Raw genomic sequence first — 16,224 nt, forward strand, 5'->3', positions numbered from 1 at the left:
GGACTACCTATTTGACAAACTTTCTTTTATTATTAGCAATATTGAAACCAGTTGCACTGCTTAATATTTTTGTGGAAACTGTGCTTATTTTTTCAGGACACTTTGATCAGTCGAAAATTCAAAAGAGCATAGTTTATCTGAATCGAAATATTTTGTAAAAATATCTTTACTGTCACTTTTAATTTGTCCTTTCTGAATGAAAGTATTCATTTATTTGACAACCACTGGCTTATGTTGTGCTTCATTATATTTTTATAGAAACAATGATTCTTTGTTCGTTTCAGAATCGTTTGATGAATATAAAGTACAAAAGAACAAAGTTTATGAAATCTGTGCAACAATATAAATGTCTTCACTGTCACTTTTGATCAGCTGAATGTGTCTTTGCAGCATGAAAACATTAAATGAATAAAATGGCATTGATTTGTCTGTTTGATGACCAATAGATGACAGTCATCACTAAAAATAATCATCATTTTCATCTTTACATTTGTGTTAACCTTTGTAAGCCCTACATTCATGATCTCACACACATTCGATAGCGTTCGGCCGGTCAAGACGACACAGCTCATGGCATATGCACAATGGACAAAGCTCGGCGAGTATGCGTGTACGTGTGTGCGCTCGTTCAAGTGCGCGTGGGTGTCCGCGTGAGTGTTTATGCGCGTCTGCCTCCCCTCTCCACGAACACCTGTAAGCTGAGCGTTTGCGCTGGGTGAATATGGGCCATTGTTCTGGCTGGCAGAGTGGTGCTCATAAAGACCGCTCTGTGCCAGCCCTCCCCGCGCGCCACTCTACCCCTCCAGCTCCTTATTGCTCCCGCACCGACTCTTCCTCCAAACAAATTTGCCGTAACTCTACCTGCAATTTGGCCTTGAATTGGGAGCAAATAGAGCAGGTATTGTGTGTCGTGGGGAATAAGAGTGGTGTGTGTGTGTGTGTGTGTGTGTGTGTAGAGGGTAAGGAGAGGGAGATATATTGGAAGGGGAGAGGTAAGGAAATGATACCCGGCTCTTTTATGTGGGGTAAAGTAGGACTCTTATCAGTGGGAGCACCCAGACAAGAGAGCTACTACTACAGGAAACTAGAGCAGCCTTCACCTGCTTTGCATTTAGATAAAATACACCCGTCCAAAAAAAAGAGAGACAGGAAGAGAAACAAACGCTTCAGTGTGTGTCTTCGCGATTACAACCCACTGTGTGCTACAAGGTGGCACCTTTCTGCACCATGTCACCTGTCAGCCAACGGGTCTGAGAATGGTTTTTATTTAATGTGACCCTGGACCACAAAACCAGTGCAGCACGGGTATATTTGTAGCAATAGGCAAAAATACATTGTTTGGGTCAAAATGATCAATTTTTCTTTTAAGCCAAAAATCATTAGGATATTAAGTAAAGATCATGCTCCATGAAGATTTTTTGTAAATTTTGTACCGTAAATATATCAATACGTCATTTTTGATTAGTAATATGCATTGTTAAGAACTTCATTTTGACAACTTTAAAGGTGATTTTCTCAATATTTTGATTTTTTTTTTTTTTGCACCCTCAGCTTCCAGCTTTCCTCAGCTTTATCTCAGCCAAATATTGTCTTATCATAACAAAACCGTGTATCAATAGAAAGCTTATTTACTCAGCTTGATGTATAAATCTCAATTTCGACCCTTATGACTGGTTTTGTGGTCCAGGTTCACAAATTGTATATATTAAATTCAGCTTTAGGTATTATATATAACACCAGAAATGGATTCAACTATAAAAAAATAATATATATATATATATATATATATATATATATATATATATTAACATAAAAATACAGTTAAATTAAATAAATAAAATTAAAATAAATATATAATGTGTTGACATTTTTGTTAAATGAAAGTATTAATAATTTTGCATTTTTTGGGTTAGTTTTGGGGTCAGGCTACCTATTTGACAAACTTTTTTTATTACTATCAATGTTGAAACCAGTTGTGCTGCTTAACTTTTTGCGGAAACGTGATTATTTTTTCAGGATACTTTGATAAATAGAACATTCAAAAAAACACTGTTTATTTGAAATATAAATATTTTGTAACAATATCTTTACTGTCACTTTTGATAAATGTAATTTGTCCTTGCTGAAAGGAAGTTTCAATTTATTTGACAACCAACAGTGTCCATCACTGGCTTACGTTGTGCTTCTTAATATTTTGGTAAAAACAACGATTTTTTTTGTTTCAGAATCGTTTGATGAATATAAAGTACAAAAGAACATAAAATCTGTGTAACAATATAAATGTCTTCACTGTCACTTTTGATCATTTAAATGTGTCTTTGCAGAATGAAAACATTAACTGAATAAAAATAGCATTGATTTGTCTGTTTGACGACCAACGAATAACAGTCATCACTAAAAATAATCATCATTTTCATCTTTACATGTGTGTTAACCTTTCTAAACCCTGATATTTATATATTTGTGTTGCAAGTGGATTTCAGTTATTGTTTTTATTTGAATCATTATAATTTATAAATGTATTTCCACAGATTTTGTTGGTAGACCTTGATGTTTATAGCTGAACATTTTGAAAGCTGACTATAACTGTTTTAATCACCCGTCAATAGTGAAGATAGTATGTTTTAGCACGTATTTTAGGATTGCTCTTTTTCACAAACTTTCTAATTAGATTTAGTTCAAATCACGCTGGGTCTGAACAACACGGAACGAAAGCGTTTCACGACATGCCAGAAGATGGCAGTGCGGCATCACTCAATCCAAACATCCCCACCTAATGAGTCCAGCCAAAAAGCAGATGAGTTATTGACGTCCATAATCAGCCTCTCATTTGGCGTATTTCTACCCACCGTTGGCACTATTTAAAATAATCAACACAATGTGATGACTTAATTTCTGAAGTCCAAGTACAGGGGCTGTTGTAGGCTGTGTTGGTAACACACTTTTAATGTGCTAATTCTCAAATGCCTGCTCTGAAGTGCTCAAGCCTGCACTCCACAACACAAAGTGCCAAAATGATATTGAAATTGGCTGCCAAAACGTGTCCGTCCTCCATTCCAAAAATCCAGCGAGATGCTGAAACACTTGGCCGCTCCAGATCGTTCTCCCAGTTAGAGCAACGGCTTTTGTTAAGGGACTTAATCTCAAGTGCTTTCGCTTGGATAAAATCAAATAGATATTTAAAATGAAATCAAATTTACATGCTACTTGATGTTAGAGATGGATGTAGCCTGTATGCAAATGCTCATATCACTTAGTTGTTCAGTGAAATTCATTAGGGAAGAGAAAGAAAACACACATTGTGTGGGCATTTTTCATCCTGCTTCAGATTCAGTTGTTTATTGTTCATTTTATACGTAAAAACTCTCAAATTTTAGTAGAAGAATGACTTGTGATGTCCTTGTTGTCCTGTTATATTCCACTGAACCACAGTTAAATTCTAATAGATATTGATGGTAACAGCAATAGTGATTTGTGGATATCTTTTGGTCTTTTTGTAGATTAATGGACTGACAGGAAATTACATTTCAGATGCCGTTTAATGAATAGATGTCATGGTCTGTATTAGGTTACTGTTGGTCCTGAGGCTCGCTGTATCATTGTAAGACGGAATCCGTGCAGGTGGAGAGGTTACAGTACGTGCCCCGTGCAGAACACCGCGGCTCCGAAGTACAGGAACTCACACGGGGGGAAGGGGAAACTAAACGCCACGGCTCCGGAATGGCCGCCAAAGCTGGAGAACCGAACCCTGAATACCTGGATGCGCTCTGACAAAGCCTGTTGTCGCGTGTTCGCAGATACGGTTTCTCCCGTTCCTCTCTTTCGCCCAAACCTTTCTCTTTCCCTTCAGTTCTGGTTTTGGGGTCCGTGGCCCTTCCCTCCCTGAGGAGGGCTCTCTGTGGGGGGGGACCGGGGGTGATATGAGTGTCAGGGCTGGAAGAATGGCCCCAGAACTCCGGGCATCTCTCTCTTGGCCGCTGGGTTGTGTGAAAGAGAGAAGGGTCACTTCCAAGCAGGCAAGGTGTCGGCTAACATCAGCTGTCAATCAGACTCTGGCCCCTTAGCTAGAATAACCAAACTTAAGAATGGCGTCCAGCGACAGGTTAAGGAACCGCTAGGCATATGAAAATAAAACGGATGCGGCGGAGTACAGACAAAGAAATAGACAAAATGGTTTTAAAACTCCGAGTCAGGGGGCAAAAAATAGAAGAAAATCTGTCAAAGTATGTTGAAGATTGATCTGTTGTATTTTAAATATTTTTTATGCTAAATTAAGTCATTATGATTTTATGAAAGCACAGATGGAAGGTATTAATTCATTGTGAGGGAATTCTAATTACTTTGTCTGAAAAATATATTTTGCTCTAATTAATGGGACAAGCTACAGATGTTTTGCTGAATTTTGCAAGAAATGTGTTTGCTCTATAGGAGCAGGTACTAAAATACCAAATGTTACAGAATTGGTTTATTTATTTATTTAGTAAGCAGCTTGTGCATATTTTGCTATATGCAAATTCCCACATTAGTTCATTTATTGCATATTAAATGCATGATTTACATTTTTTAATTGTATTGATCCACTGAGTTATTTAAATGTGCCATATTCGTATTCATTTCTTCAAGATGTGTTTGAAGTTTTATTATTAAAATTGTGAAAGAGGTCATTTAAAGATAAAATTTGAACCAGTGTTGATAGTTACATATATTATGCACCTTGAAGGTGCCTAATTTGTGGCCCTTGTCTTTTTTTTTTTCCCCTCTCAGTGAAATGTTCAGTCTGTGCGCGTTGGGTAACACTGCTGTAATTGATAGTGTGAAGGGCACGGAAATAAATCTGACCTGTTTCTGCGAGATTCAGAGATTTTCCACTGCTCTGCATGTGTGTTTGTGAGCATGTCCAGTCCGGTCTTATTTAATGTTATGTAAACTTTTCGAGGTCATTGTGGTGTGCGTTTTTATTTATAATAGCCTGTCTGTGGATGCATGGCTTAAGTGCTTTTCATATACTGTGTGAGGATACTTGCTTTTATTTTACCAAAGTCCTAAAACCTGAATATTTACACTGAATATCACATTTAATGTTTTTGTATTCAGTTGGGTTAACCATTTTTAGTGTACAGTCTTTTTAACTCTAATCTGGCAGATTCATTTTTATTATTTGTGAATAATATTGTCATGATTTTGTAATTTTTGCTTAGCTTTAAACCAATCGAAGCTTTCAGAACCAATCGAAGTGTAGAGATTTTTCAATTTATTATACATTTTTAGTTTGGATTAATGAATGCATCTATTCTTTATTATAGTTTACATCTCTTTCAAAAATGAGAAGGTTCATATGAGCAACATATAAAGTTAGTGCTCATAGTTTAAAAGTTTTTAATCTTTGTAACTGGAAAATGTTAAAAGAACAATATATAATTAGAGTATATCTAAAAAGTTTTCAGTAAATAAAGCTAAAAACAAAAATATCAAAGTCCCACTTTATTTTAGCTGGCCTTAGCTACTATGTACTTACATCAAAGAATAAGTACAATGTACTTATTGTGTTCATATTGTATTGCAAAAACGCTTTTGCTGCTATTGAGGTGGAATACGGGTAAGGTTAGGTTTAAGAGGTTTAAGGTTTAAACAGAGTAACTACAAATGTAATTACAGAAATTTATAACAGATGTAATTACATGCAGATTTAAAAAAAAAATAATAATAAGTACAATGTAAAAACATTTACATTACAAAAAACAGTTTTGTATGTATACAAAAAGTGCATTGTATCAAATGATTCATTTATTAGTTAAAGTGGGACCAAAATCAGATCAACACTGTGTGTTCTCCTTTATGGTCAGGTTCTGTTTCCCTCGGCGGAGTATGTGAACATTTGGTTGAAGCCGTGGGGTGATGGGCGGTAGGGTCACATTTACTATAGAGTACGTCCAGAAACGTGTATTTTGGCTTTATGTTTTAAGCCTTTATAACGTTATTTAAATAGAATGAGATTTTGTTGTAGATGATTGACTCATTCACTGTGTTTTCACACTGAAAGACTTTAAAAGCATCATCTGTGCTCACACATGACAGACTGTGAAAAATAATCATTGTGTTCCTGTTATGTATTACGGGTTGTCAGGTGTTCTGAAGGTATCTAATAAAATATTAGATATGAAGAAATTAAATTTGGAGATTAAAGAAATTACATTTTCTAAGTTTTCCAAAAATATATCTACATGAAAAGATACAGTAAATCACAAATGTTGGTCTTTTTGTTCTGTGTAATTTTTGTTTTTGATAAACGTACGTAGTTTAGAATAATTGTTTAATGTCTGTTTTTATAAATGCATCTTCAGAATGATGTTTGTACATTCATTTTGTTCTCTTTCTGTAGCTTTTCGTTGTGGTCGTGTGGAATTTCGAGCTCTATATGGTCCCGCTGGTTCTTTTGATGCTGCTGGCCTGGAACTACGTTCTCATTGCTTCAGGGAAGGACACGAGACAGGGAGATGTGGTGAGTTCTGTCACACGCTGACCTGCACCTGTATTTGTTTCTAGTATGTTTAAAAGCATCCTCTCCACTTTCTGTATTTATTATTTTTTTGAATATTAAAACATCTGTTTGAATTCCAAATATTTAGTCTCATTCAGCACTCATAGAAACTTTTGAAATTGCTTGTTTTATTGAGTACGGAACAGGTGGGAAGCTGAAGCATTTCTGCGTGGCACTCCAAGCTGTTTTTTTATTTAAATATTTCAATTAAAAAGTGTCAGCACAGTGTCATTCTAAAGAGGATGTTTTTTTTAAACCATGCACACGTATGCTTGAAAGTGTCAAAATGCACTTTCATTAGTGTTGCTTTGAGTTTGTTGCCTTTTGTGATGTTTTGTGTCGTGCTGGCATTTGACTGAATGCGTGAGCTTAAAGAATCGGTGGAACAGAGGTATAAAGAGCGCTCACCTTGAAGTTAATTGAGTGGAATCGATTTTACACTAATGTAGATGTTTGAAAGTCATTTAGTTGGAGTTTGAGAACTTCAGACAGTAATCGAATAAAAGCTTTGGACTTGAATAAAATCGTCACCACCCAAAGTGGATATAGTAAATTATTTGTAGATCACTATTTCAGGGTCTACATACGTTTTTACCAGGAATAGTCCCATTATATATATCTGAAATATCTAGGATATCCTTTGAGTAAATGGGACAAGCATGTGAACTACATTTTTTTTTTTTTTTGAGTGTCCTGAATATAGGCAATCAAACTTTTACTGTTATAGGGTCTCTGATATTTTTTTTTTTTTAAATATCATACTTAGAGACACCCTTTGTCAAATTTTGCATAGAAAAGAGGACGTAAAAGTAGCAAGAACCGAAGGACCTTAAGAAAGTGGCGTAATTCTGTTGTCCTGTAGATGGCGACATTGTTTGCAAAAAACGCAAAAACTCAGCAGAGCCCTATTATTCTTTTATGTAGGCTTATCTGTGTATTTATTATTTACCATGTCAATACTAATACACTTTTCCTCCAGTTTTGAGATAGAAATCAATCATTTATAAAGAAATATAAAAATATTTTAGTGCATAGATGTCATGAAAAAAAAAAACTGTTGGTAAATATTTAATCGTATACTAATAGGTTTTTGTTATATTTATACTACAATATATGTAATGGGATTTCATGTTCCGGTAATCATGGTAAATAAGCAAAACCGGTTTATCATAACACACACACACTACACTGTGATGTATTTTGTAATATATTGTATTTTTGATATGTAATGAGCTGGTGTGTATGTATGTGTGTGTGCCAGAAGTTAGGGATTCAGAACTAGGTAACGGGTCAGAGGTGATACTGTCAGGACCTGCGGATTTAAAACACATGAGAAGGCTAGAGTCCGAGGTAATGCCTTTAACCCGTTATTCCTCCCTCCACATCTCCTCTGCTCTCTAACAGGCCATTGTTCTGCATTTTGACGACTGTAACCACAACACACGGGCTGGTGAGAGCAAGAGAGTTCAGAAACAGTAAACACACACACACACATGCTTTCCATTAGCCTCAAACTCACTGATGAGCCTGAGCTTGGACACTGTTTCCCTGTGCTTCACTATGAACTTCAGGGGAAGGAATTTAGGTGTCTTTATGTGTGTGTGTGTGTGTAATGATTAGTACCTTATGTCATTTATTTTTTTTTCACTTCCTATAGGCTGTTTTACCTATATAGCTGTTTGTTAGCTGCTAGCTTGTTATCTGAAAGCGGTGCAGTCATTTAGATAAACCCATGCTTTCTGAGTTTACAATTTGTGTTTTATTTTCATAAATACACACTGATGTAGTTTTGAAAGGACTAATATTTTCCCCCAGTGGAAGTGTCCCATTCATGCTTTCATCACTACAGTAGAGATGCCAGGCTCCGTGTGCCTGGCAGGATGTCATTTCAGATAACTCTAACTGTAGCTCTGCGCTAAACCTGCTGACACATAAATGCAGGCTGCGGTGCTCCAACAGTCCAAGCTGTTTTTCTGTGTGTGTGTGTGTTACTGAGACAGACAGAAATGAGAAACGGAGATGCTGCCCAGCCTAGATGGCGAGACTTTCTACGAAACTTTTCCAAGTGTTTGTATGACATCTGACTATCAGCACCGCATGTTTTTGTAATGTGGTGCAGCATGTCTTATGCGAAGAATGCAGTGAATGAGCGGGTGTGCTCAAATATCCTGTACGCGCAGAGAGGTAAAGTAAAAGTGAGACTCTAGTTATAAAGAAAAGCTGCACAGAATTTTTTTTTGCAGGCATGTTCTCTCTCTTTCTTTCTTTTTTTTTTTTGTTTTTGTTTTTATGAACTTTTCAGCCTCTGTTATAATCACCTTTAAAAAAATTGCTTTAGGGTAGTAATATATTGCAGACTAATTAGACATATGTTCATATGTGCATGTGTATATGAAGAATTCAGATGCAAAAGCCTCAAAATCCATCTGACGTATTTCTTTAAAATTAGCATTTCTTTCTGGCTACTTTGCATAGGTTTCTATGTATGTACTGGTACTTCTGATTGGGCTGAGGCTGGAATTTAGCGAGTTTGAAGTTAAAGTATTTGATGGACGTATAATATGTGTCTGGAGCATTTACTCAGTATCACTATCTCATTTTTGACCGAGATGTTTATTAGCTGGTTTTGCAACTCAACTCTTTATATATACACACATACACACACACACACACACACACACACACATATATATATATATACCCACGTATATTATTACAATCATGTTATATTATTAAAATATATTATAAAATAGTGTCAAACCAATTTTGCTTATTTACCATGAATATACACCATGTAGTTAAATATTATATGTGACCCCGTACAACAAAACCAGTCATAAGGTTCAATTTTTTAAAATTGAGATTTATACATTAGCTGAAAGCTGAATAAAGCTTTCCATTAATGTATGGTTTGTTAGGATAGGACAATATTTGGCTGAGATACAACTATTTGAAAATCTGGAATCTGAGGGTGCAAAAAAATCAAAATATTGAGAAAATCACCTTTAAAGTTGTCCAAATGAAGTTCTCAGCAATGCATATTACTAATCAAAAATTAAGTTTTTATATATTTACTGTAGGAAATTGAGCATGATCTTTACTTAATATCCTAATGATTTTTGACATAAAAGAAAAATTTGTCATTTTGACATATATCATATCATTTTGATGTTATATATATTATATATATATATATATATATATATATATATTCAGTAATTATTCAGTAATAACACTCCCGTATTTTAGCCTTTGTCCTATATAATTGATGTCTCACAGCTGTTTTTATAATAAAAAATATATATTTATTTTTTCAGTAAGAAGCTGTCGTCATTATCACAGAATAATAGCTGGTTAATATTGCAAACCAACCTTCTTCAGACTGATTGTATATTATCCCTTGTTTGTTGTACCCCTGATGTCCACAGCCTAGTATGTTCTGGGAAAACAGGAACCCACTTTCAGCTGTCACATTTCTTGAAGGGACTTGTTACCTCTAGATGTGACATGCCAGCTCAACTCTTAACCTGTAGACAGCTGACCCCTGACTCTCGTATTCTTTTGCTGTTCTCCGCCTGCCACCCTTCCACCAGATACCTGACCTCGCTGTCACGGCCTGTTATTGTTAAAGATCCTTTTTACCATCTGGAATGGCTGTGCGCTAAACACTAGACTACACTCCCAAGCCGTTGTTTTAAATCAACAGAATGGCAGAAGCTTAGCTAGTCGGGCTAGCGGCGTAGAGCCACGTTATTGGTTTTTGTGTCAGAATGAATAGACAATGGAAAAGTAAACACGGGTTTAGATGCGAGACAAAGGGATGTGACTTTTGAACTACGCCTGTCGATCATCAGCAGGTGATGGAAAGCTGTGATTTCTAAAGCGGCGCTTTAGAACAAAACAAAGCAGCTGCGCTGCCTCCACCGTTTTTAGAAGAGCCCCCTACTGGTAGGGAGTGCAAGCGCACCTATCTTAACCTGAAGGTAAGGGAGCACCGACACAGCTAGCAAAGCCGTTCTGACAGCAGCTGTCAGTGGCCTGCTCACCTCCTGCAGAGAGGCAGTGCTCGACACCCTAACACCACCCCTCACCTACTTTTGTTTGGAGACCTGGAAGCGTTCGGGTGGGCTTCAGTGTGGCCACTCAGGCTCAGTCAAGCGTCGGACAGCTCTGTGTGAATGGAGGGGAGTGAAGCCCGTGGCTGGCCCTAGAAGACCCGGGCTGCTGAATTCACTGGCCTGGAAAACAGTTTACCAGATGTTTTGAAGGTGTTAATTATAGCATATACTGTCAGAGCTGGAGGAACATAGTGACGTCTCTTTCACCAGCTCAAGCGCAATTAGGCATTCGAGGTTCTTTCTCTGCAAACTTGTCAGTGGTGGGAGAGAGGGTCTTAATTGTCAGGGTTACTCTCACCGTGTCCTCTAGCAAGCTCGCAGTTTCTCCATTTTCCTCTGGCTTATTTTAAAAGGTTAATCATTTTTTCACAGCTTGTTTTTTTGTGAACATTGCTGTAGCTCAGGTTTGGGTTTAAGCAAATGGGTTTTAAGCAAAATCAGTGCCTCTCAACCTTAAGGCCCCCAGTTTTGCAACATAAGATGTTTTTCCTGGTATTTTTGCTGTTGATATTGTTTAAAATTTATTGAAGGATTAGTTCACTTCCAGAAAAAAAATTCCTGATAATATACTTACCCCCATGTCATCCAAGATGTTCAAGGATTTTTCCAAGGATTTTTCACCGTATAGTGGACTTTAATGGGAGCCAATGGGTTGAGGGTCCAAAGTGCAGTTTCAATGCAGCTTCAATGCGCTCTACACGATCCCAGGCGAGGAATAAGAGCCTTATCTAGTGCAACGATCGGTCATTTTCTAAAAAAAGGTAAAATTATATACTTTTTAACCACAAATGCTCGCCTTGCACTAGCTTAACTTCATGCATTACGTAATCAAGCGTGATGTAGGCGAAGGTACCGACCTAGTGTTTACAAAGCAAACGTCCAAAGCCAAACACCATTTACAAAAAAAATGGTAAAACAACAGTGTCAGAGGATTTTGAAGTTGGAGGAGAAAATGAGATGTAGTTTTTTGCCCTACCCTACCTTCTTGAACCAGAGTACACAGACGAAGAGCGAACAACACATGACCTTTCTAACGTGACTGCGTATTGCATGAAGTCGTGGACGCACATCGTAGAGCTAATGCAGGACAAGCATTTATGGTTAAAAGTATATGATTTTTTTTCTAGTTTTGCTAGATAATTCCCTTTTTCCTTGACTGGGATCATGTAGAGCCCTTTGAAGCTGCATTGAAACTGCAGTTTGGACCTTCAACTCACTGATCCCCACTGAAGTCCACTATGGAGAAAAATCCTGGAATGTTTTCCTCAAAAACTTTAGTTTATTTCTCCTGAAGAAAGAAAGACATGAACATCACTGGAAGTGAACTAATCCTTTAAATTATTTTTTATATTGATTCTATGAGATCAGAATGAATCATTTACAATAAGATGAATAGCATGCATTAAAAATAGAAGAGGTGAATTTACATTTCATGCAAACTTGCAAGGTGAAATGTGTGAAAATGTTAACTTAAACTTGAATAAGACAAGCCTGTAGATGTGTTTGGGAGACCAGTTTGTAAACAGTTATTTTTGCTGTTTTATTTGATGCTGCCAATGGTGAATAAATTACCCTTCACCTTTAGTTTAATCTTTTCGTAAATGTATGACGACTGACGAGATCAAACGTATAGCTGTTTGTTCTTAACCTGTTTGTTTATTTCTGAACTACTAACAGTGTCAGTGTTCTGCATGGCACAGAAAGCAAGTTAGCAAATAAACTTTTTCCCACCTTTTGTTTTGTCTGGTTTGAGTAGTGTTTTGTCTTTTTCTTCCGGTGTGTGTAATTTGAAAAACAAACAAGCCTGGATGGAGCTTCATGAATAAAGGATACGCTGGTACAGGTGGGCTGCTGTGGGGGGAAACGAAGGCCTGTCAAGCCCACCTCCAGTGTCAATCACGAAACGACAACATAAAGAGAACCAGAGCGAGAGTCTGTCTGCCAGCCGTGCTCCTAGAGGCGCTTCATGGTAGAGCTTGTCTTACTCTCAGGCTGGTGTTTCAGCTGCAGGCTCAACGGGGACAACAAAAAAGCAAGAAGTGTGACGGCAGGGCCGGGAGAGGATGAGGAAGAGTGAGAAGAAGAGCCGAGAGGTGCTCTAGGCCTTTAATCCACCTCAGTGGTACCACCTCTTCCAGCGCCGTGCCCCCGTTAGCGAGACAGCGCTTCACCCGCGCCTGGCAGACACGTCTCCGCTCCTCCGTGCCAGCCCCTGACAGGTGACAAAATCAAAAGGTCACGTCACTTTGAACTGGCAGCGTTTGTTGCCCTGCTGATTTCCCTCGTGCCGCCACGGCTCGCAGGCGAGGTTGGAGGCGAGGCGGGGAGCAACTTTGGCAGCTCCTGAACTTCGTCTTTGTGAACTTTTGTACCCGTGATTTTGCTAACAACACTGCAGCGCCGTGTGATTTTTGTCACGGCTGCTGCTGCCATTGTTGACGCAGGCTTGTCTCAGGAAGCCGGGGTTTTATTTACAGAACAGAAAGCCAGAGTGTTTTTCTGGGTCCTGTGGGTTCAGGGCTGCTAAGGATTACAGTGGAGCTCGAGCCGTGGGACCGACGACACCGCTGACTCCCGCGGCTTCTGGATGCGCACGACCCTGGCGCGTCCTCTCGCCGGCCCGCGTGCCCCGTACAACTCAGCCCCGAGGAGACGCTGCTCCGTCCCTTTCCCACACATGCCGGCAATTATTTCGCCCATTGTGCTCACATCTGAATCGTGACCGCTTTTATTGAAACGTAACTCTACGCGCAAACAGAACCGGCAGAGTTTCTTTGAGCGCCAGCAGTCGTACTCTTTGACTCGAGCCCCTGCAGAGGTCAGACCACAGACAGCCAGTGCTGGCAAAAGCTCAAGCCCTCCCTCTGACCAGCAGGGCTCTGACAGCCTGTGAAGAGGCTGTTTGGGCTCGATGTGCTCCGGCGAGAGCCCTTATCAGCCTTCCAGGCCTGGGCTCTCCCGGGCCTCGGGTCCACACGCGGCATACAAAGCAGGGCCAGCCCCTGAGCAGCTGGAGACGCTAGAGATGTCTCACATTTCAAAGAAGAGCTGGAGGAGGGGAGAGCGCGAGAGCTGAGAGGCAGGGAAAAAAATGAAAGTGCATATCTTCATGTTGGATGGCTTGTCTAGCTAGGGCGTCTATTCCCAGCGCACCTGTCACGGGGAAGGTTAGAATTAAAAGCGCAGATAGCAGGGTTCTTCCTCCACTGATGGCAGAAGGCAAGAGAAAGTGCATTAACTCGCCAGGATGGATGTCACGGCGCTGGTCTGGAGATGGTGCCGCTGCTAACCGAAAGGCCAAACAATGGACTTAAAGTCTGGCTCTGATGCTATTTTAGTCTGAATTTCTGTCTGCAAGTGAGACATATTGACTGCCAAACTTTCGAGTTCAGGCTAGCACGGGTCTGCTTGAAGTTCAACTTCCTCCAAGTTCCTTTACCAGCGTATGACCTCTGGCTAACCTAGCGCCGAGCTACATCGCTCTTCTAGTCGATCCGTGTGCTATTAGGCTAGCGCAAAACACCATCGCTAGTCTCCTCACAACACTGCGTGTATCTATCCTGAACCCGCCTTTTGTTTCTGCCGCAGGCTGCATTTACATAAGAGGCTTATAGCAGCCATACACTCTCTCTTTTAGACAAAACAAAGGAACAAAAGCTATTGTTTGCTAAGTAACAATTTTTGGATGTCACAAAAAAACTGATGAAATGCATGGAGCCAGGAAAATCATCAAAAAGAAGATGTATTCCTCCCCTGATAGCTTTTTGGTGTTTTCAGATGCCCGAGTTGTCGTATGTAAATAGCACACACATGACCTTGAAGCTTTGATGCGGGATTGACAGGAGGAACCACAAGAAGAGAAATAATGATCTATGTCTTTTCAGTCCTCCGGCAACAAAAACAGACATGTGATACACACACTCCTCTGGGCTCCCGAAAGCCACTGAGGCCAAATATAATGTTTTCAGTTGACCGAGATAAACTCTTTATTTGTGTGCCAACATATCGCCTGATTATTTTGGTGTCTACAGTTCTGATTAACAAGCCAATGAGATCTGAATAATTAATGCTGCCAAATTACTAGCTCACACAGGAAGGGTTTTTTTTTTTTTGTTTGTGAGAGTAAAACATATGTGGCATATTTTAAATTCTATAAACAGCTCTTTCTGTCAGTGACTGCAGTTTCCCAAGAACAAATGAAAGTGATGTGAACATTATTTAACATTTTGGTTTATTTTATCCTTTCAGCACTGCAAGTAGATCTTTTAATTTTACAAAAAAATGTAAACAGTGCTTGTCTGTACAAAACCAATGGCTTGTTGTGTTGTGTGTAGTTGTTAGCTGTTTGCTGTGCATTGCTAAGGTGTTTGTGTAGCATGTTGGTACATACTAGGGTTTATGAAGTTGTTGCTTATCGGACAAGCTCACCTTGGGGGTATGGCCATTAGGGTTGTGCCCGAAGCGTGAATCCATATCCACTTTTTTCTTCCTGTAAGAGTGGGCGCATGGCCATTTGTAAATGTTTTGATGATTTATATTGCAAATTGTTGTGTCTTACCATATTATTTTAATGTATTATCTTAATTATCAACACACTGGTTTGTAGTGCAAATAGTTTTAGAGTTTGCTGCACGTTCTTCTCATTATCTCCCTATGAACCGGAAGTCTCACTCATAGGCTTACTTCCGCATCGAAGAAAAAGGTGGATCAGTGTTGCTAAGTCTGCGGTGTCCCCGCGGAATTGGGATATTTTAATACTGTTACCGCGGGTTGTTTTTCATGTCTGCATGTTGAAGTGACCCCAATAACTTGATATTTAGCCCCTGGAATTCTAATTTTATCCAGGGAATCCCATCAAAAAAGGTGTATTTTACCCCTCGGATTGTGTATTTTAACGTGGGACCCCCTCTAAATGCCATTGGGCTACTCTTGGGCTACTTTTTCCTACTTTTTGAGTAGCAATTGGGCGAGTTTTGTTGTGAAAACCTGGCAACCCTGAGGTGGATAGAGGGTTTGCACTTATATCACGATTGGGTCAGTTACCTGGATGCGTGGTCATATTGGACAGTGTGCCAAGTCCAAAAGTTAATAGGTGATAAAGATACGTACAAGCAGGATTAAGATGTCCCTGCTGAAAAAAAAAACAGCTAAAACCAGCCTAGGCTGGTTGGCTGGTTTTAGCTGGTCATCCAGCCTGGTTTTAGCTGGTCAGCAGGCTGGTTTTAGAGGGGTTTTGGCCACTTCTTTAGCTGGTCAGGCTGGGAGACCAGCTGGAACGACCAGCTAAAACCAGTCTGATCAGCCTAGCCAGGCTGGGAGACAAGCTAAAACCAGCAACATCCAGCTTAAACCAGCTAAGAGCAGCCAACCATCTTAGGCTGGTTTTAGCTGTTTTTTCAGCAGGGGTTAGTCTAATATTTCACCTACCTGACCGGAAATGGTAAGAACAAACACGAATGTTGTCAAGATTCTTAACCTGGAAATCCTGGTTCAGTTTGGCCAACCACAAACACCTTTTGTTCCCCAGTTTTTGCACTTTTCTTCTTGATTTGTTATGACTTTTGGCAG

The 16,224-nt window shown here is 39.3% G+C and overlaps 1 protein-coding gene across 7 annotated transcripts in view; it reads left to right on the plus strand.

The window, feature by feature from the left end:
• The window catches only part of mctp1a (multiple C2 domains, transmembrane 1a), a 209,647-nt gene that overhangs the window by 144,256 nt on the left and 49,167 nt on the right, over positions 1–16,224 (plus strand). For all 7 annotated transcript variants that reach the window (XM_051110080.1, XM_051110082.1, XM_051110079.1 and 4 more), the window contains one exon: positions 6,380–6,499. In XM_051110080.1, the coding sequence (XP_050966037.1) occupies positions 6,380–6,499 (120 nt within the window). The remainder of the gene's footprint in view (positions 1–6,379; positions 6,500–16,224) is intronic.

This window comes from Labeo rohita, chromosome 5 (genome assembly GCF_022985175.1).
Source record: "Labeo rohita strain BAU-BD-2019 chromosome 5, IGBB_LRoh.1.0, whole genome shotgun sequence".
NCBI classification, from domain to species: Eukaryota; Metazoa; Chordata; class Actinopteri; order Cypriniformes; family Cyprinidae; genus Labeo; species Labeo rohita.